Source organism: Balaenoptera musculus, chromosome 10 (assembly GCF_009873245.2).
Source record: "Balaenoptera musculus isolate JJ_BM4_2016_0621 chromosome 10, mBalMus1.pri.v3, whole genome shotgun sequence".
Lineage (NCBI taxonomy): Eukaryota > Metazoa > Chordata > Mammalia > Artiodactyla > Balaenopteridae > Balaenoptera > Balaenoptera musculus.
The window spans coordinates 15997501-16019707 of NC_045794.1; the positions used below are offsets into that span (position 1 = coordinate 15997501).

At 37.2% G+C, this 22207-nt stretch overlaps 1 protein-coding gene across 12 annotated transcripts in view; it reads left to right on the forward strand.

Annotated features, from left to right (window-relative positions):
* PLEKHA5 (pleckstrin homology domain containing A5) overlaps positions 1-18328 on the forward strand; it is a 239560-nt gene extending 221232 nt beyond the window's left edge. For 7 of the 12 annotated variants that reach the window (XM_036865720.1, XM_036865722.1, XM_036865724.1 and 4 more), the window contains 9 exons: positions 388-434; positions 2235-2352; positions 5621-5739; positions 8743-8952; positions 9844-9984; positions 10512-10636; positions 13495-13640; positions 15015-15120; positions 17442-18310. In XM_036865720.1, the coding sequence (XP_036721615.1) occupies positions 388-434; positions 2235-2352; positions 5621-5739; positions 8743-8952; positions 9844-9984; positions 10512-10636; positions 13495-13640; positions 15015-15109 (1001 nt within the window). In that variant the 3' untranslated portion in view covers positions 15110-15120; positions 17442-18310. Of the gene's footprint in view, positions 1-387; positions 435-1202; positions 1392-2234; positions 2353-5620; positions 5740-8742; positions 8953-9843; positions 9985-10511; positions 10637-13494; positions 13641-15014; positions 15121-15808; positions 16288-17441 lie in introns of those variants that run through there. The other 5 variants (XM_036865723.1, XM_036865728.1, XM_036865732.1 and 2 more) reach the window with 4 other exon arrangements.
* Positions 18329-22207: the final 3879 nt, after the last annotated feature.

Genomic DNA, 22207 nt, shown 5'->3' on the forward strand with positions numbered 1-22207 from the left:
TCTAGGAAATGAGAAATAAGTGCACATTTTTCATTTTGATACGCACAGCCAAATTGCTCTCCTAAAAGATTACATCAAATCATACTTAAACCAGTAGTATTTGAGAAAACCCATTTCCCCATACTCTTGTTTATATTAGATATTTCAGTTTGTATTTTTTTATGTATTGGGGTTTTTTAAATGTATTTTATTGAAGTGTGGTTGATTTACAATGTGTTAATTTCTACTGTATAACAATGTAATGGGTTTTAAATTCAGAAAACATTAATAAATGAGGGGTTAGAAACTGAAGGCTTTGTTTAAAATAAATGAAATTGTTCCTTTTTTCTGTAGATTTAGGAAGATATGTTTAGTGTACGTAGTTATATTTTACAATTTTTTTAATAGGTATGATAGGATCAAAGCCTTTCTCAACAGTTAAGTACAAAAATGAGGTAAGTTTGGATTGTTTCTCTAACTATAAATTATTTTATAATTAAAACATGAATTAGAGTTTTCTCTACTCATAACAAAAATGTTTTCTAAATATGTTTGAGTTACTGTTTTGATCTTGAAATTTTGCTGGTTCAGTAATTTGATTCTTCTAACAAATGTGATCTTCTTCCCTTTTCTTAATGGAAAAAAAATTGAATCACTACTTCTCATCTATGTTAGAACTTTAACATTGTTATACTTTTTCTAATCTAAGTAATTTGAGTATTTATTTATCATTGTTTGGTATGATAAGTTGGCTGTGTATCATGCATACCATAAAGAAATGACAAGTACAAAGAGATACTGTCAACCTAGTTGAAAGCATCTGTGGTCTTGAATTTTGTATAAAAGCCAATCAAAAAGAAATGGGTTTTTTTTTCTCTTAAAAATTAGCAAAACAATATGGAGTGAGATTTTTTTTAATTAATTCTTTCCTTTTATTTTTAAAATGAAATAGAGTAGTTTCATACATTTGTTTTGATGTTGAGCTTTAGAGTAAAGCTAACCTGTGTGTTACAGAAAAAATTAAATGCAGTCAAATTTAAAGCCCAGTTATTGGCTATCATAAACATTTTTTGGTTTTACTTTTTAATATGAGACCTCTTGGCTTGGCAGTGTCCCTTTAATTATCTTAAAGTGAATGTAAGTTAACTTACCATTGCAAAGAATTTCGATATACTTAATTCAATATGCTTATCTAAATAAGGTGACTATTCTACAATCTTTAGGAAGAGGAAGTAGTCCCACCTCGTCCTCCACTTCCTCGGTCCTATGACTTTACAGACCAGCCTCCCATAATCCCCCCTCTGCCCAGTGATAGCAGCTCCTTGCTCTGTTATAGCAGGGGCCCAGTCCATCTGCCCGAAGAAAAGAAGATTCACCAAGTTCAAGGATATCCAAGAAATGGATCTCACTGTGTAAGTGGCTGCAATAGCCACAGAATAATCAATCGTACATGCCCTCATTTTTCAAACTTAATTTATTTTAGATTCAAAACTTTTTTTTATTATAACACCACTTTTAGCCAGCACTTTTTTGTTCATATATAACATTATCATTTGTTTTTCCTGTTTTAGTTTTACCATTCTTATTTTGTAATATTTTCACAATTTTAATAAAATTTCATAGTTTCTGCTTTTCATGAATATTTTCATAAAGTGGTTACTTTATGTGCCTGTGTTTAAGGAGCCATATTTTAAATATACCATTTCAGGATATTAGAAGCAAAATGATATCTTTAGATCAGAAAGATGCAAGGAAAAGAAGATTCTTACCAGGAATGATCAAAAGGTTGGGATGTGGGCAGTTCAGTCTAGGAAAACTGCTAAGAGAATGTGGACATTGCCAAGGAGAGACATTACCCAAGGAAACTGGAAAAAAGGAGTCTGGGGATTAAACAAATAAATGTAAAATGTAATAAGCAAGGAGAAGAGAACAAGGAGAAAAGGAATGGGGCTAATTGAGTTAATATGATATAATTATTTTTAGACTTTAGTTTTAGTATGATAAAAATGTTCTGATGACTTTGTCCCTAAGAGGAATATTCTTAATTTTAAAATCAAAAGATATGCTGGTTAAACATCTTTTTTAAAGTCTTTTTTTCTACCCTAATTGTAACATATATATTAATTGTGTTATACCCAAGATAGCTGACTGAGGCTTTTAATTGTTAGAGTGTGAGTTTTTAGAGATAAACATTTTAAAAGAGACTTTTGCCTTTTTGTGTGTGTTTGTGTGTGATTACATATCTTTCTTTCAAGGGTCCAGATTATAGACTCTACAAGAGTGAACCAGAGTTAACAACAGTGGCAGAAGTTGATGAGTCTAATGGAGAAGAAAAATCAGAATCTGTTTCAGAAATGGAAACTTCTGTTAAAGGTCAGCGTTTGAGATATGTTTTATCTGCTGCGTTTTTCAGACACCTTAGAAATAAATTTAGTTAATATGTTGACACAGTACATATACAAGTCCACAGTCCCTTATCTGAAACCTTTGGAATCTGATGCATTTCTGAATTTAGAAGTTTCAGATATTGGGAAGATAACATGACCCATAAACCACATATCAACATGTCATCTCTCTCTGCTTAGACAAATGTGGCAAAATGTGGGATTTTTCAGAAAAGGAATTTCTGATCATAACCTGCTAGTCAATTTTTTTTTTTATAATCTGCTAAAGGGTCATAAAGTAAAGCTTGAAAAATAGTAAGTGGTAATATTCACATAGCTTTTTCCATAACTGGAATATTCTTCTAGGTTTTCTAACGCTGGGTTTTGTGTTGTTGTTGTTTTGGGGTTTTTTTTAATTAGAAAAATACTGCCATCTTGAAAACTTAATATTTATACACCTTTCTCATTCTCATCCAAATCATATCTTTTTCTCATTGAAAGTCTTTGTTAACTTTATCTTTTCATACACAGATGTAAGTGAAACAGTCATAGTCTTCGTCCTTACCATATTCGTGCATATAATTATAAATATGCAGGAAATATCAGACTGCAAACAAAAGTAAATGTTTTTGGCAAATAGGTTACTAGATACCTGGCCAATCCTCCACAGACTATAAACACTGGTTCATATCATTTTAAATATTTTTAAGACGCTTCAACAAGTTGCGGAAAAGTAAAGAGAGGGATGTTCAGGCCAAAAATTATATGAAGGGTAGTGCATTAGTCTGCTCAGGCCGCCATAACAAAATACCATAGACTGAGTGGTTTAAACAACAGAAGTTTATTCTCACAGTTCTGGAGGCTAGAAGTCCCAGACCAAGTTCTGAGAGGGTTTGGTTTTGGGTGAGGACTCTTTTCCTGGCTTGTAGATGCTGCCTCCCTCACATGGCCTTTCCTCTGAGTGCCTGTAAATTCTCTGGTATCTCATTTTATAAGGACACTAATCTTTGGGGGCCAGGGCCCCACCCTTATGACCTCATTTAACCTTAATGACCTCCTTTTAATCCCCATCTCCAAATATAGTCACATCAAGGGTTAGGGCTTCAACAGGAATTTTAGGAGGACCAATTCAGTCCATAGCAAGAGGCATCCAGGAAGTTAAGTGGAGCGTGAAAGCCAGCTTTCACCTTGTGACAGGACAAAGCTCAGAGCATGAACAAATTAGGAGTCTGCTAGGAGACCCCCTCAAATAAAGCTGGGGCCCTATGAGGGCTATACTCTCAGTGAAAACTGATTAATTCAATTTCATCAAAATTTAAAACTTTTGCCTATCAGAATGGAAGAAAATATTATCAGTACATATACCTTACAAAATCCTTGTATCCAGAATATATAAATAACTCTTGCAAATCAGTAATAAAGATAAACAACCCAATAAAAAAGTAAGCAACAGCCTTGGAGAGTTAACAAATCAGGTATATACAAATGGCCAATAAGCACATGGAAAAGCTTACAACTTATTAATCATAAAAGAAATGCAGTTTTAATGCAAATAAAAATCACATTTCACACCTTCTAGAATGGCTCAACTTGAAAGACTGACTACCTAGTGTTGGTTAGGATGTGGAACAATTGGAATTCACACACATTTCTGAGGTGGTATAGGATGGAACAATAGTTTGGCAGTTTCTCATATAGTTAAACATGCAGTCATCATAGCCAGGAATCCTATATATTTACCTAAGAAAAATGAAAACATAATCCCTCAAAAGACTTATACAAGGGTTGTTATAGCAGCTTTAATTCATAATAGACAAAAACTGGAAGCAGTCATATGTCTGTCAACAGAGTATGGCTAAACAGGTTGTAATACTTCTCAGCAAAAAACTGATAGATGTATTTACTCATAACAACTATATCATCTGAAATATGTTCTCTAATATGGCTTGAATTCTTCCTGGAAGTTTTTCCTCTTTTAAATTTTGGGTTTTTTTTTTTTTTTTTAGAATATAATCATAAGCTCTCATCTAAATAAATTGTCTGAAGTGTACAGATCGATTACAGTGTAATTTATTTTGTACCACATGACTTAAAGTCGGGCTTTTAAAAATGGACCACTGACTGGCATAGTAGAAGCCTTTTCTTTATTTGAACTGTAAAAATTACTTGTAATACATCAGTCCAGCTCTTCACATTCTCAAATATACAACTCTAATAAACACAGAGTTCATAAACAATATTAAAACTTCATTAAGCTGCAGATTGTTTGGTTCATAACCTAAAGGGGCCCTGAATGATTGACCACCATCTGTCTTTGGGGGGAAAATAAGATTTCATTTTTCTACTTAGTTAATGTAACTTTAATGAGCCCAAAGAGAATGATTTTTTTTTTTTCAGCAAACTATTGAGATTTCATTAATTTCTTATTTTACTTGTGTCCTCAGTGGACAATACTGTATATATTCTGCTTACACAAGATGACTATGGTACGGATGAATACATTTTATGTGAACTGATCATTAGCTTTTATTGTTGTGTTAATGATTTTGTGTGTGTGTATTGTTTGTTTTCTAATTATAAAAGTAGTGTGTGTTCATTTTAGAAATTTTCAAAAATGCAAAAGTGAAAGTAACTTCAATTACCTGTAGTCAACTATTGTTAACATTGTTAGTGGATTCTTTATTGAGGTGGTGCAGTGTGATTGAAAGAGACCAAATGGGAATTAAGGACATTTAGGTAAATCACTTAACCCTTCTGGCCATAACTTTCCTCATCTCTGTGAGAGGATTAGGTTAAGGTACTTTTAACCTCCGAAAATATTGTAAATACTTCATGAAGAAGCAGAGCAACAAGGGAAAACGGGCCAAAGCAGAAGCTCTAGCCATGCTGCTGCTAAGCTATATGGACTTGAGGAAGTCAGTTAACCCAGATTCTGCACTTCATTTACCTTCTTTTTTTACAGGGTTGTTGTGAAGATATATGATACACTGCGTATCACTAAATTTTATAATTTTTTTAATGTCATCTGTTATCATCAGTAGAACTTTATTTCTAAAGCTAACCCTAAATTTGTCTGGTCAGTATCATTGCGGGCTTATTAGGTAAAATAAGTAACGAAAGGCTATTACATTTCCCTGTCTCTTTTCAAACGATAAATTTGCCTTCTGATTTCAAAAGCCTCAGAAATTGAATATGTCCAAAGAAAGCAATGTCATGTGAAGATGTTTTGTAGAACTTAATGCTGTTTTTATTTTTAGGTTCCCACTTTCCTGTTGGAGTAGTCCCTCCAAGAACAAAATCACCAACACCCGAATCTTCGACAATAGCCTCATATGTAACTTTAAGGAAAACTAAGAAGATGATGGATTCAAGAATGGTATTTAATTATACATTAATTTCCAGAAGGATTCTCAACCTATTTATTGCCACCTTGTATATGCTTTAATTTTTAGAGGTTTTTTTCAAAACTTTTTTTTTTGGGGCCACACCACACGGCTTGAGGGATCCTTCCCCGACCAGGGATCGAACCTGTGCCCCCTGCAGTGGAAGTGCGGGGTCCTAACCACTAGACCTCCAGGGAATTCCCATCAAAAAATTTTTTTTTACATACTCTTAAGAAAAATTTAGTAATCTTAATTTTTTTAATTACATTCAGGGAATTAGCACCTCAGAGGACAGGCCTAATCTAGGTCTTCTTTGCTCAGACTCCACATGAGGTCTTTGGGGCACAATTTGTGGAATCTGTTCTCAGATAGCTGCCCTGTGTTACCCCTCTTGACACCTCTAAAAATTTCCTTAGGAGAGTGATAGACATGTGCTGTGGTCACCCAAGCTAGTGGACTTCCAAGCCAGCCTGAGTTTGCAGGCCCTTTCCTCTGCAGTAGACTTGGAGTTTGCCAATCCTCTGGTTACAATGAGCAATGTGAATTGAGAATGAGAAGCAAATCCTGTACTTCACACTTTCATCTGAGATCCATTTAATTCAGACTGGCTTTTAACCAGTCTAATCTTGGTCTTCTTGGGAAGATTCTCAAAGGACTTAACTCCCTTTCCCCAAGTACTCTCTAGAAATTTGGGCTGCAAAAGAAATTTTACTTTTCATCTTTATAAATTCTATTTATTTGGTATGAGATAACTTAAAACTATAAGAAAAGACTGAAAGGTACAACAAATGATAAGATTTATGATTATTCTTGAAAGATATTAAAGTATGGTACAAAGTATATGCCAGAAATTCTGACAAATTTATGTATATAAGAAATATAATGGTCCTGTAATACTGTTGTTCATAGTTAGGCATTTTTTAGATTACAAGGGTGTTTTCTTTGGAAATTATATTGTGAAATAAGGCAACAGAAAAAAAACTTTAAAAATGCATGTTGAGGGCTTCCCTGGTGGCGCAGTGGTTGAGAATCTGCCTGCCAATGCAGGGGACACGGGTTCGAGCCCTGGTCTGGGAAGATCCCACATGCCGCGGAGCGACTAAGCCCGTGAGCCACAATTGCTGAGCCTGCGCATCTGGAGCCTGTGCTCCGCAACGGGAGAGGCCACGATAGTGAGAGGCCTGCGCACCGCGATGAAGAGTGGCCCCCACTTGCCGCAACTAGAGAAAGCCCTCGCACAGAAACGAAGACCCAACACAGCCATAAATAAATAAATAAATAAATAAAATTAAAAAAAAAAAATGCATGTTGAGATCAAACAGAAAGATATTAGTGGATTTATATTCTGTAACTATCTTTTTTTAAAAATAACTATCTTAAATACTAGAAGAAAGACTTCTACATAACCACATACTGGGGGGAAAGTATAGAAGACTAGTTACCTAATACTGTACCAGAAAGTCCTTTATAAGCAATACAGATACCAGAAGAAAATACTTACAATATAACAGACAAGTTTCATAATATTTGAGGAATTAATACAAATCAGTTATTTTTAGGGCTTTTTAAAATGGAAACTATGTAACAGTAATTCACAAAAATATGAAAATTGCTCAACCCTGATAATCATTTTTAAAGTGCTAACTAAAACCCCAGTGAGATACTCTTCTCCAGTTATACTGGCAAAAAGACCTAAAAATTAATATCTGGCATTTTAAAAGAATAAATAGATTTGTACAATACGATAACTTGGAAAAGGAAGTTTCAGTGAGACAACACTTTTGCACAAACACAGGAAAACCAGGAAGAATACATGTTTGTTGTTACTAAAAATGAAAGAGTGCTAAAGTAGCCAACTTCCCAATCAGTATCTAGAATTTACCTTTATTTAAAAAATTTTTTTCACAAAAGCAAATGCTTTGTTTCACAAATGAGAAGCATCATTTCTGCACTCTAAGGCTTTTCATTTTTCATTTTCCTTTCAGTTTCTACTTGAGCTCTTCAAGATATTCTATACAATAGAAAACAGTTCTAGATCTGTAGCTACTGCCCTGCAGACACATTTTAGATTGCAGTGGAGAGAAGAGGATCTTGGCCATTATCCTGACATACTGCTTAGTCACGGAAATACTTACCTCTGCCCTGGCTTCTTTCCAAAACACCAGCAACTCCACCAATGTCTCAGTCAGTTCCCAGCAGTTCAGTCCAGAGGACACAAAGAAACCTATGCATTCTATTCTATAGATCTTAGAATATGTTTAATCTCTAAAATTTCTATTATATAAAATAAGCTAAAATTTCCTTTTGACAGTTATTGATATACTTATTTTGGATCTCATACCAATATTGTTTTATATCTTTAGTAAGAAAGTGAGAAGTAAGAACTGGTTGTTTAATGTGACTAATATTTTTAAACCCTTCAGTAAACCATAAAAATGAGCCATGTAAATGTATATATATATATATATAAAATATAACCTTCTGATTTATAGAAAATAGATTCTTCCATAGTTTTTCATAAACTAAGGATGTTTTCTCTACCAGTCTTTTCACAGTAAAAAATGTGTGACTTGAAACATTACATTTTTAGTATAATAAAAGAAATTGCTGATTTTTAGAAGCTATGACCCCTGTTTTCTCCTAGTTTGAGTTTTATACAATTTCCTGTCTCAGGGCTGTGGGGTAGGGTCACTCCAGAGCTGCCATACGTTTTTGTATTTTTTTTTTTTTTAAAAACAAGCAAATCCCCTCCTTAAGTTCCTCTTCTCTCCCCTCCCTCCTACCTCCTCTCTCTCTCTCTTTCCATCGCTGATCCTGCATCAGTGCATGCATAAAGTAATCTGTCTTTCTGGTGTTACCTAAATGACATCCAAAACCTCCACTTTAGATTTTGCAAACAAAATAAATGCATTGTAGGACATTTTTTATTCTAACATACTTTTCAGAAGTTATCCTGTATTCAGGTATTCATCTGTTTGTTTACTTTCAATTTAAAGGAAAGACCAAGAAGTGCAGTGGAACAGCTCTGTTTGGCTGAAAGCACTCGACCTAGGATGACTGTGGAAGAGCAAATGGAAAGAATCAGGAGGCATCAACAAGCATGCTTAAGGGAGAAGAAAAAAGGATTAAACATTATTGGTGCTTTAGACCAGTCACCCTTACCAAGTCCTTCAAATTTAAGGGATAATCCATTCCGGGTTACCCAGGTATATCAATTGCTTTTACTCATTCTTGTGGGTAAATCTAATATCACTTGAATCTTAGAATCATAGAGTTACATGGTTGATGGGCTTTTAAATGTCAGCAACATGGATAGTTATATTATTCAACTCTTATAATGTGCCAGGACAGCTTAGTAAAATGGAAATAGCCCTGGGTTCAGGAAACCAGAGCTAAATTACTTGTTGGATACCCTCCTATCCGCTGTGGACTTAATCTCCTCTACCGTAGATGAAATAAAGATACAACCTGTCCTATCTACTTCATGGAGATAGTAAGAAGATAAAAGTGCTTTCAACAAATGTAAAATGCCATGCAGGTTAGCAGGATAGTCCCCAGTTCCCCTCCCAGTGAAATGTGTATTACTCTGTATACTAATTTAGCATGACCTAAATTGTAGCGAGAGAGGGTTTCTAAAGAAAAGTTCTACTATTCATTACATTTTAACTTCAGTCTTGTAAAGACGCACCATTCCATTTCTTATTACTTATTTGTTTGTTTGTTACCCTGATTCATAAATCAGAGCAGACTAAGGAACCTTTCCAGTGGCTTCAGTCTGGTCTATCCCTGTTAGTAGACATGGACCAGCTGAAAGTGATTCCCTGTCGTCATAGAAATCCCCTTTCTGTCTTGTCTAATGGAGAGCAGGCATTGCTAATGGTGATTCAACCAATTAACAGTAGAATAACTGCACATTCGACACATTACAAAATAGATGATTAATATATGTAAGATTCCTCTGTTGTTTTTCATAAGGAAACCTCCTTGCAAGTGAAGAGCCAACTTTAAAAAAAAAAAAAAAAATCAATAGGTACTGTCTAAAAACTATGCATGACCGTATAGTATGAATCTAAAAATGCTGTTTATCTCTTGAACAGACTCGAAGGAGAGATGATAACCTTAAGGAACCGGACGCCGTCATTAGAGAAAATGATGTGAAGCCAAACCATGAAACTCCTGCCGCAGAAACTGTTCGACTAAAAGAAGCTGAACCTCAAAATACAGATTTCAGCGAAGAGGTAGAGAGATTATTTTAGGACAGATGTTACAAAGAGGTGGATTTTTGAAGATAAGGTCAAGTGAGAAGGTTGAAAATAGTTACGTGTCATTCTGTCACAGGGGCTATATAGATCTTAGTGAGATGATAGGCTTCGTATAATTTGATTGATGTATTCAGCCACAACAAAAACTGGGTTAATTGAAAGTTAAAACATGATCAATCAAGGCTGGAATAAATTATCATTAACCCAATTAAAGAATGTTATATCCCAAAGCAGCTAGCTAATGGCAATGTACCTTTTATCCTAGTAGCAAAGGACATTAATTTTTTTTTTAATTTTTTTTAAATTTTTTAATTTAATTTTATTTATTTCTTATAGGACATTAACATTTTTAATGTACTTGAATATAAATTTATATGTCAGTAAATATTTGATAGGGTATGGGTTTTTTAATAAACTTTATTTAGGAATCATTTTAGATAATTCACTAATATATTAAATGTGGTAAAAATGATTTGAAAAAGAAAATTTTTCTTCTTCTATAGTTTAAAAAAACTGAAAATGTTTTTTCCGAAACACTTTTCACACCTGAGCCAAATGGAGTAAATTCTGAGGAAGTGGTGGATAAAGAAGAAAACAAAGAAAAGATGCCCAAGGATGTTCCATACAGGTAATAATTAGGAAAAACAAAGGAGTCATTCACAAAATTGTATACCTGCTTAAAAGTGGTAAACTTCAGAGTCAGAGGTCTTGGATTCCAGTCCCAGAATATCTCTTACAAGCTGTAGGATCTTGAGCAAGTTACATAACTGTCCTGAATGCAGGTTCCTCACTTGTAAAAATAAGGATAATAATAGTATCCATGTCACAAGTGTGCTATAGGGATTAAATAAGAAAATACGTGTATAGCACTTAGCACTGTGCTAAACACCTAGCAAGTGATCAATAAATACCTTTTTTTAAAAAATGCCATAGGCACACGAGCTACAGCAAAGTAAGCACCTCAGCGTTGCCTGTATAATGACAGACATTGATCAGATGTCTAAGATGTCTGATAAGCGTTCCAAAAATTATAGTGATTTGCCATTTTTTTTAAACTATATTTCTTAACTAGCGTTTTTAAATGCATATCCTCAGTCTCACCATCCATAAAAAAATTCCTAGTGCTGGAAAAGAGAAATGCTGTATTTCATGTTATTAGGAATGCCTTTATCTCTTCAATGAATAGCAAGAGGGAATTTGAAAAATATTTGGTGATAGCTGATAAGAAAAAAATCTCTGCTGAACTTTTGTTAATAGACATAGATTAAAACACATCCAGTACATTACAGATCTATGAGTTCATAATGATACAACAACAACAACAAAATAATTTGTTGGCCCCTTCAGAGGACGCTAGGGAATCGACTTATTGTTCCAAAACCTGGTACATAAAGAGAAAGAAGTAAATATTTATCTTACCTTTCCCAAACAAACTGCAACCAGAGAGTTTATGAGGAAACTCTTCTTCTTTATTAGAAGAATTTCACTCAATAAAGAATGAGAGGGCTTCCCTGGTGGCTCAGTGCTTAAGAATCTGCCTGCCAATGCAGGGGACACGGGTTCGAGCCCTGGTCCGGGAAGATCCCACATGCCGCGGAGCAACTAAGCCCGTGCGCGACAACTACTGAGCCTGCACTCTAGAGCCCGCGAGCCGCTACTACTGAGCCCGCGTGCCACAGCTACTGAAGCCGGCGCGCCTAGAGCCTGTGCTCCACAACAAGAGAAGCCTGCGCACCACAACGAAGAGTAGCCCCCGCTCGCCGCAACTAGAGAAAGCCTGTGCACGGCAACGAAGACCCAACGCAGCCAAAGATAAATAAATAAATATATATATTTTTTTAATTTATTAAAAAAGAATGAGAGACTTTGGGACTTCCCTGGTGGTCCAGTGGGTAAGAATCTGCCTTCCAATGCAGGGGACATGGGTTCGATCCCTGGTGGAGGAACTAAGATCCCACATGCCGTGGGGCAACTAAGCCCACGTGCTGCAGCTACAGAGCCCATGTGCTCTGGAGCCCGCACACCACAACTAGAGAGCCCACGCACCACAACTGCTGAGCCTGTATGCTCTGGAGCCCCTGTGTGCCACAACTAGAGAGCCCGCACACTGCAATCAAGACCCAACACAGCCAAAATTTAATTAATTAATTAATTAATTAAAAAAAAAAAAGAATGAGAGACTTAGAATATCACTGCTTTGCTAAAACCCTGTTAAAATAATGGATGAACAATATTCCTCAGTGCTGCTAAAGCTGTTAGCTAAAAAAATATGACCGGGAGCTTTAAAATGAAAGGGTCAAACTGATAACCCCCGAAGTCACTGATCTTTTTTTGTTTGTTTTGTTTTGTTTTTTTAAAGATTTTTTTTATGTGAACCATTTTTAAAGTCTTTATTGAATTTACTACAATATTCTGTCTTATGTTTTGGTTTTTTGGCCACGAGGCATGTGGGTTCTCAGCTCCCCGACCAGGGATCAAAGACCCACACCCGTTGCATTGGAAGGTGAAGTCTTAACCACTGGACTGCCAGGGAAGTCCCCTGATCATTTTTAACATCAGGAAAGGAGACAGCCTATTAATGCAGTAGTGCAAGACACCCACCTAATAGAGTATTACTTGCCTCCTTTCCCCCCAAACCTAAGTCTGATCAAGCCTAAGAATCATATCAGTTTATAAAAAATACGAGGGATACAGTCATCAAAATCCAGAATGTAGTAAATTATTGGACAGATAAACCAGGTTCTTTCCTAAATAAATGACAAAGAATAAAACGGGTGTGTGGGGTGGTATATTTTAAAGTAGACTTTAAGGGACTTGTCAGGCAAATACAGTGTGTGGACTTTGTTGTTTGGATCCTGATTCAAACAGATAACTCTAAGATGATATTATGAGGCAATCAGGATCATTTGAGCATTGACTGGGTATTTGATGGTATTTACAGACTGAATGATATGTCTGGAATCTTCTTTAAAATAATTTGGGGAGGATTTCCCTGGTGGCGCAGTGGTTAAGAATCCGCCTGCCAATGCAGGGGACACGGGTTCGAGCCCTGGTCCGGGAAGATCCCACATGCCGCGGAGCAACTAAGCCTGTGCGCCACAACTACTGAACCCGCGCGCCTAGAGCCCGTGCTCTGCAACAAGAGAAGCCACCGCCATGAGAAGCCCGCACACTGCACCGAAGAGTAGCCCCCGCTCGCAGCAACTAGAGAAAAATCCGCATGCAGCAACGAAGAACCAGTGCAACCAAAAATTAATTAATTAATGATAATAATAATAATTTGGGGAGTAGGGGGCTGAGGGTTCAGAATGAAACAAGATTGGCAAAATGTGGACAAAAATGCCAACAAAATGTTAGCAATTGTTAAGTACAGATGGTGACATCTTTTCTGTATAGTTAAGATTTTTCATAACACTAAGTTAGAAGAAAAAAAATTAATTGCATTCTAAAATAACGAACTTTAAAACTTCCATCTATTTTTATTAGCCCTCAAGATGAGTCACAGATCCCAAATCATAAACCAGAAGGCCACCCTGAAGAAAATACAAAGGACAATATTCATGAGCAGGAAGAAACTGTTATTTCTTATGAACTAACTCCTGAGGCTTCTAGAGGAAGTCAGACAATGGCAGGTAGATATTACATGTTTCCTAATTTTCTCACTGGTGCTTCCTCTGAACCTCTGAATTTATTTGCCATGTGGAGACTCTAGCAAGGGAGCCATGCAGGGACATCAACTGCAGACCAAGCAGCCTTTGCCTTCCCACACTTGCACGGTCAGGAGGGCTGCACTTGGACCAGAGCACAGGGCCAGCCCTGCCTGAGCAGCTAGATCCGCCCTCTCTCCTGTCTTGGACGTCAGTTCCTTCTCTTTGTTTTGTTTTATTTGTTTTTTTAATCTGAACCTTTACACATACCTTAAACTTTTTTCTAAGAAGAAGATATTTTAGTACTTTTCTCTGACGCTGGATTCTCAGAGTATTCATAAGCCTACCCCTTTGGGAACTGTGGAAGATTGAATATCTACACTAGTAGAGTGGATTTACTTACTTAGCTCCTACTATAATCCACATCTGGGTTTTTCTTTGATAGTGGAAGACCATGATCCATAGCATGTTTTAAAAAAATAAAATTTTCTGTGCTATTCTTTTATACTTTCTGGATTCTTCACACATCTTTTTTCTTTTTTTTTTTTCTTTATGACTTTTGCCAAGGGATGGGGGTAGGGGAATCATCCCACTAGTGTAATGTATCAGTTTCGCTTCTCATTGTCCATAAACAAAAAGCTATCCCTGGTAATTCTTTCTCCTCCCCCCAAACCCCGCCTCCAGTCATTTTGCAGAAGGGTAAGTACAATGAAATTCAATTATGCAGGACTGTTCTTAAGAGCATTTTCTGTATCTTATATACATATAACATGGAAATTTATATCATCAGCCATGTTCCTTTGTAACCAGTATGAAGTACTTTTTCCTTTGCCTCTTATCACTCACAAGGCAATGTGTACAGGAATTCTCACTTTCTTTAAAGATTGTCATTGATCACATTCGGTTATTATTATGCCAAGTCTGTGTTAAAGGTTGGGTGGGTGTATTAAAACCACAGCATTTATATCATCTGCAGTATTTAGCTTCATGCAACTAGAAAAGCTTTTAAAAATGAGACCCAACAGGGGTGAGTCACTGATAGACACCTGAAAATTAACCTTGAAGCCCCAAAAAAAAAAAAAAATTTTTTTTAATTTTTTTCCACTTTCATTGAGATATGATTGACATATAACATTATATAAGTTTAAGATGTACATGGAAGAAGAATTTTTAACCAGTCTTCAAGAGACATTTCATACTGAATAATCAGTTGCCAGAATAGCAAAAAACAGAGCCGAAATGCAAGTAAGAATTCCTTCCCGACACACGTTCTGTGTTGGGAATCGCAGCGTCAGGATTTCCTTCTCCGAAGGTGTCTCCAGGATTTTGATCTCGTCACATTTTCTCGGTGTGTTTTAGTGCAAAGCCTGTCCCCGTCTCCCGAGTCCTCGGCATCACCCGTTCCGTCCACTCAGCCGCAGCTCACAGAAGGCTCACACTTCATGTGTGTGTAGTCTCAGAACAAGTACGTCGTTTCCTTTCATTTTTGTGCTTTACTGTTAGAGCTTTCAGCCTGACTTTTGTTGATTTGGTGAATAAAAACTGTGATGAATTCTGGCCTGTGTGTTAGGGATAGTTAGCAGACCAAGTGTTTGAACCACAGGCAGTAACTCAAAATTTCCAACATCAGCCCTTCAATGATCTGCAACATGACTACATTTTCTCTGTCTCTTCTTTCACCATGCATAAAAACAGCTAAACTTGGAGGGAAGGTTTTGCTGTGTTTTGCAGCCGTGCTCCCACCTAACGTTTCTTTCTACAGTCGGGTCTGAGAATTCTGTTCAGGTCGTTACATTTTGATACAGAAATGTTTTTTACATTCAGCGTGACCTATCTACCACACTGGGAGTTTGCTAATTATTTTTAAGGATAAAGAAAAGTTTATGGTACAGCCGACTAGATATGGAATGTAAAATCTTTAAGATCCATCAGAAATTATTTCTAAATAATTATTTTTTTTTTAAGTCAGGGGGGTAGCTTTTAAAAAAGCCACAGGTGGGGGACAGGGAGACGGGGCCTTTCTCAACCAGTGTTCCTTAGACCACACTTTTAGAACCACGAATAATTTCCTAAGGTGTCTTACTTTTAAACTTTATCAACAGTGGCTAAATTTTACCTCAGTTTTGTACTTACATACTTTTTTTATTTTTCAGAAAAGCTGTGAGGTATGGAGTGAACATTTTATGCCTTTTTCTGCACTTTTTTTCTCAGTATCTACCAGATCTTCTCATGTTTGGTGCCTTCGGATTATCACCAATTTCTGTTGAACAGTTATAAGCTGAGAAAACACCTACAGACATTATGAGCATGACTACAGACATGTTCTTTGATTTTTTACTCAAAATAAATGAGTACAAATAGCAACTTGACTAAGTTTTTCATCCGGTAGTGCTCATTTTCTAGCATCTACGTCCATTCACACCTTTTTGTAGCAGCTATAATCTGTGTCCCTTGTTTTCAGCCAGAGGATTTATGTTTCACTGTCTTGTCATATCTGTAACTTTTATTTTGAGATCATGTCTCTCTGGAGCCTAAAAGAGGCTTTGTTTGTCGTCACTTGGTATCTCTTTAGGATTTGTTGTATTTGTTGTAGTCTTAACCTGTGTCTTGCCTCTGTCACTCATATATTTAAACTTTTTTTTTTTTTTTTTTTTTAATTATTTATTTATTTATTTTTGGCTGTGTTGGGTCTTCGTTTCTATGCGAGGGCTTTCTCCAGTTGCTGCGAGCGGGGGCCACTCTTCATCGCGGTGCGTGGGCCTCTCACTGTTGCGGCCTCTCTTGTTGCGGAGCACAGGCTCCAGACGCGCAGGCTCAGTAGTTGTGGCTCACGGGCTTAGTTGCTCTGCGGCATGCGGGATCTTCCCAGACCAGGGCTCGAACCCGTGTCCCCTGCATTGGCAGGCAGATTCTCAACCACTGCGCCACCAGGGAAGCCCTAAACTTTTAACTTAACACATTCAGAAGTGGCAGTTGCCACTAGTGGCAGAATAACACCAGACACGGGGATAATAAACATGATGCTCATTTTATTCCTCCCGTGCAAAGAATTGACTGATGGCCTCTGTCTGTCTTAGGGGTGAAATGTACTTTGAGAGCCACTCCCATTACCTCTTGGTTCAATAAACAGGTTACAATTCATTGTACTTCGACCATTCTGATAACAAGAATGTTCACAGTTAAAACTGGAGTACATTTCCAGGTTCCTTAAGTTGTTATTACTCGATTTTGTTTTGTTTTACTTTCATTCCAAGAGCCAGTAGTATTACGTACTAGAGCGAGGTACAGGGATTGCCGGATATTTTCTAGCTTTGTGGTGTGCAGTCACCAGAACCAACCAGTGGCATTCAAACTTGCTTTATTTTATAATCCATCCATCTTCTCATTGTGCATGTGTGTCATCTTTCGGAACTAGCAGTTTTGGCAAGACTTAGGAAAGTTTTACAAATGACACCGCTATGCAGGCAGCTTAATAGAGTGTTACATATTTTAGTGAAGTTGTGCGAATCTCTGCTCATTTTGTCAATCTTTTGGATTCAGCCACAAGTTTGGGTCCTTTTTTTCATCTGAATTGCTATGCACATATTACCTTATGTTTCTTTGCTTTGTGAATTAAGCTTATGGAAATGAAGAGAAGATGTCCTTCAATTGTATTATGTTTGGGGATTTTCATGGCCATGCTTTTCAGTTCTATTGCTAGAGAATGTGGCCCTTAGTTACTTCAGGAAGTGGTCATTCATTAACTTTGCAGGTGTCAAAGTAATTTTACTTCTTTGTATTTTTCAGCTATACTGACTTCTGTTGAAACCGTTCAAAGCTGAGGACATGGACCTTTGGCAATGTGAGAAGATATTGTACAGTATATTTTAAATCTATGAAATTCATAGTTCTGATGCTTTTGGCCACAGAGCATCATTTTATCACTTCTGGAAAATGTTTATTCCAAAACAGCTTTAATGGCCCATATGTACACTCAAGGTTATGTAATGTAATCTCAAGGTTATTATTCTGACACCAGCTTGCTGCTATGATTTCAGAGCACATAAGTAAAGGTGCTTTTTAGTGTGTGGTCTACAGCCAGAGCTTACTTAGTTGCTGATTTCCAGATTTTGATGTTTCTAAAGTCTAGGTGGGTTTATATTTCTTTTCACTTTTCAGTACATAAATTTAGTTATTATTTCCAGTGAAGCTTGTTTTCCTTTTTTTTTTTTTCTTCTTCCTCCCATTTTGGCTACTGCAATGCTTTGTTTTTCACCCTTGATTTGTAAAAATTTTATATATATATTTAAAATGTGCCATTTTATTACTGCTAAGTGACGTATGTCCGTTTCCTGCTATAATTATTTCTCAGTCAGATTGCATTGTCAGCAGTTATGCCACACTCTTGTCAGCTTAGATACAAATGTTATCGCTTACTTTTTCTTAAAAAGCAATTTAAAATGTAGGTATTTTGAAGTACTGGGCTTATACTTCATTGGACTAGATGTGTACAGCAATAAGCAGGTTTTCAAATCCAGTACTTAGTTTGTGTACAAATGTAATTATGTTCATTGTGTATATATTATACAATGAGCACATGTAATGTAAGTATTAAAGGCTACTTACTGTTGTTTAAATGCAAATGTTCATATCTCATTTCTTTTTTATCATGTTAAATAAATGTTGATGTTCTTAAATCACCCGTGTTAGAATTTTTGCTCTTCCCATCTAAAATGGAAAGTCTGAGACTTTAAGAGACTTCTAGATGAAAAAGTAGTCTGTTAATCTTCCTGGAAAGAGCACTGTAAAAGAACCGTGTCTGTCATCCAGCTCAGCTCTCCCATGTTGAAGTCGAGCAGCTTGAGGCCCAGAGAGAGAAATTGACTTGGCCACAGTCACATTACATTTAATGACAGAATTTGCACCAGCGTAAAGCTTTTCTGACTTTTCAACACCACTGGGCAAATGGCGTTTTGTCAAGTCTTCTGTACCTATTTCTGTTGGTTTCCGTGTCACAGAAGGCACCTGCAGCCTGGATCTGCTTAGTGGACTGAGCTTGGGGTCGGGGGCGGGGGCAGAGTTATTTCTCTGACATGGGTAACTAGAAACCGTTTCATCCACATAAGCAGAGATCATTGTCTCTTAACACCACATTCTCTGCAGATGTTCACGCTCTTCAGAATCAATTACATTTCCTTTCCACTATAACCTTTTGTTCAGGCTATACATTGTTCCCAGAGTACAAGGAAATGCGAGGCTTTGGGATTCCTATATAAAATTGCTGAAACTAAATTGGTGCTGGTCAGTCTTTTTTTTTTTTTTTTTTCCATGCTATGTTAAAGAGGATTTAGATATAATTTAAAATGCAGATGTATAAGAATTCATCTGCACCAAACAGAAACACACAAAATGAAGTGCAAATAGATACAGTCTTTAATGTAGGAGGTGAATGAAAAGAGAGGTGAAAATGGGAGAAGAATGTTTAGCTCCTTACATCCATACGAACATGTTTACACATATTACCTTTTTCTAAAGATGACACACAGAAGTCTTCTCAGGGGATATAGTCGACAGATTATGATTTCCCTTTAAGTCATGACACAATGATTGTTACCAATCTTTTATGGGTGTGTTGAGGGAAGAGTTGATGTTATTCTTTGGGATTTGTTTGGGGTTTTATGTGGGGCTTTTGTCTTTATGTTTGGGGTGTGTGTGTGTGTGGTGTGTTACTCTGGTTTTACTTGAAGCACATCTTTTTATAAATTTATTTATTTATTTTTATTTTTGGCTGCTTTGGGTCTTCGTTGCTGCACGCGGCTTTCTCTTGTTGCGGAGCACGGGCTCTAGGCGCGCGGTCTTCAGTAGTTGTGGCTCGCGGGCTCTAGAGCGCAGGCTCACTAGTTGTGGCACATGGGCTTAGTTGCTCCACGACGTATGGGATCTTCCCGGACCAGGGCTCGAACCCATGTCCCCTGCATTGGCAGGCGGATTCTTAACCACTGCACCACCAGGGAAGCCCTGCTGGGCCCCATTCTTAAAATTTCTGATTCTGTCAGTCCAGAGTGTGGCCCAAAATTTTGAATTCTAATTCTAACAGGTTTCCAGGTGATTCTAATGCCGATGCTCCAGGTACCACACCTTGAGAACCACCGGCACATAATAAGGCTCTGTGTTATTTTTTGAATTTTTGTTTTATTTACATGTGGTAGTAAAAAATTAGGATAAATTCAGTTTTTATTTACAAAGGTGTGCACAGAGTGTAGAAAAACTAAAAAAAATAATGCAACAACTCAGAGATGTTCTACCCCTAGGCCCAAAGGGGTAAGGGGAGAAGTAAGTGGAACCCATAGAAGAGAGTCACTTGAAAGAAGCCTTAATCTTTTTTCAAGAGACCAAGCCAGCCTCAGTGTACGGAACCCTGCAGGGATGGGGCCAGGGCAAGAAGTATTCCCATGGCACTGTCTTATTGCCAGGGCTCCCAATGGCTGAAGCCAGTGGGATTCAGAGGTCACAGGAGTTGTGTTGAGTGTGGCCGGGAACTGATGGGGGTTTCCCAGACCTTCTCAGAAGATCCTTGAAGTCAAAACTATTTTCATTATAACACTAATCTGGTATTTGCCTGTTTCACTTTCATTCCTTCAGTAGTGAATAGTGGCGTTTCCCAAAGGCTATCTGACCTGTGATACATCAACAGACTGAGTGCAGAAGCAGATGTGAAAATCCAGCTGTCTTCTGTTAATCCCGATAGAAAAGAGCGTTACAACAATGGAAATCAATTTTTTTTTTATTAAAAAGCATGTTATTTATGTTAACACATAGTGGGTTTATTACTGTTATTTTCGATGAATGAGAATATTTTAAATGTTTCTCAGCTTTAATTTCTATTGCCGTAAATGCCAATAGATATAACCCACAAAACAAGCTATTTAGAGTCCTCAATAGTTGTTAAGTTGTGAGAATCCTGAGACTCAAAAGTTTGAGAATCTCTCATATAGTCCTTAGAGGTTAGCCTCCCGTTGCAGGGCACAGTTGAAAACTTTGAGGGGCGAAGGAGATACCGGCCCACCTTCCTAAGGACAATGCTACTCGCAGTCACTACTTGCAGCTCACCACCAGTCTGCTCCTTGAACTGAAAGCCCCAGTGTCTGTGAGTGACATCCAGAGCCTGTGGGTCCCTCTTGGGTCCTGCAGGCTGCAAATCATTCACGAAAAATGACTCAGAAAGGCGGCGTCCAGACATGCAGAAGTGTAGAAAGGCTGAGGCTCCCTGGAATATCTGTTCTCTTTTTCTCTGTGCGCTTCAACACACACTTTTGGCCTTGCCTCGGTCCCCAGCTGTATTTGAATTTTTACTCTAGCCCTCGTACCCAATTCATACTTCCTTATTCATAGCCTTGGGTGATTACGAAAACATCAGTTCAAAATGGGTAAATGAAGACGTGTCATTCCACGTCAACATGAAGGAGAACCCCTGAAAAAATCCATTACATTATTCACCCAAATGATGTTATTTGTTATACGGTACGTGATTTATACGGAGACATTCGTGTCACCTGTAAGAAACTGCTATTCTCTGACTTCCGGGCTGTCTGGTTCCACCCAACGTAAGAAAATGAATGATTGAACCCTTTGTATTTGAAGTAGCAACTTAACGCTGTTCAGAAACTTGTTCAGCATATACCTTAAAATAGCAGATGCTCAAAGATCCCTAGCTTTTTTTTTCCTTTGAGACATAACATATCTCACCAAGATCCTTCCCAAGTGTGTTGGGCTTGTGGAGACATCTGGAAACTGCCAAAGAGCAGGCCTGAAACAGAGCTCATGTCTGTAATATCCTACTGGAAAGTGACAGGGATGTAATGGAGTTGCTGGAATTTGAAACAAATTGGCCGCTAGCCATATCCCCCAACATTGCCCACAGCCAAAGACGAGGGAAGCAGCTGCTTCCAGTAACTTCCCTGGTCTAACTTGCAATTTACAAAAGAAGGAATAGAAGCATTCACTAAATGTATGAATTATCAGTGGTAATCAAAGAGAGACAAATTAAAATGAGACAAATTACAATGAGATATCTTTTTTACCCATCAGTTTGGAAATGGTGCAAAAAAAGTGATAATGCAGTCCACAGTCCATGTTGTGCACTTCAAAATTTGTTAATTAGTAGACTTATACGATGTTATATGTCAATTATAGCTCAATAAAGCTGGAAAACAATTTTAAGATGGCAGATCTCACGTTAACTGAGATTCTTACTTAGGCAGTTCTTACTGCCTGCACGCACACAAAAACACGATGGGACACAGGGACACCCTGGGAAGGGTTAGATGTGTATATTCCCTTGATTGTTGTGATAGTATTACAGGTCTTTGAATACGTCTGCGTTCATCAAATTGTGCAGTTCTTTGTATATCAATTATACTGCTATAAAGCTGTTTTGTTTTCTATAATATAAAAATAATAATGAGTGATAATATCCTGAGCTGGCAGCGTGTAGAGAAAGTTGTAAATTTATATAGAGATAGCCTGGGACCTGGGACCCACTACCAGAGCGCTGGCACCATGCAATAGCTTGG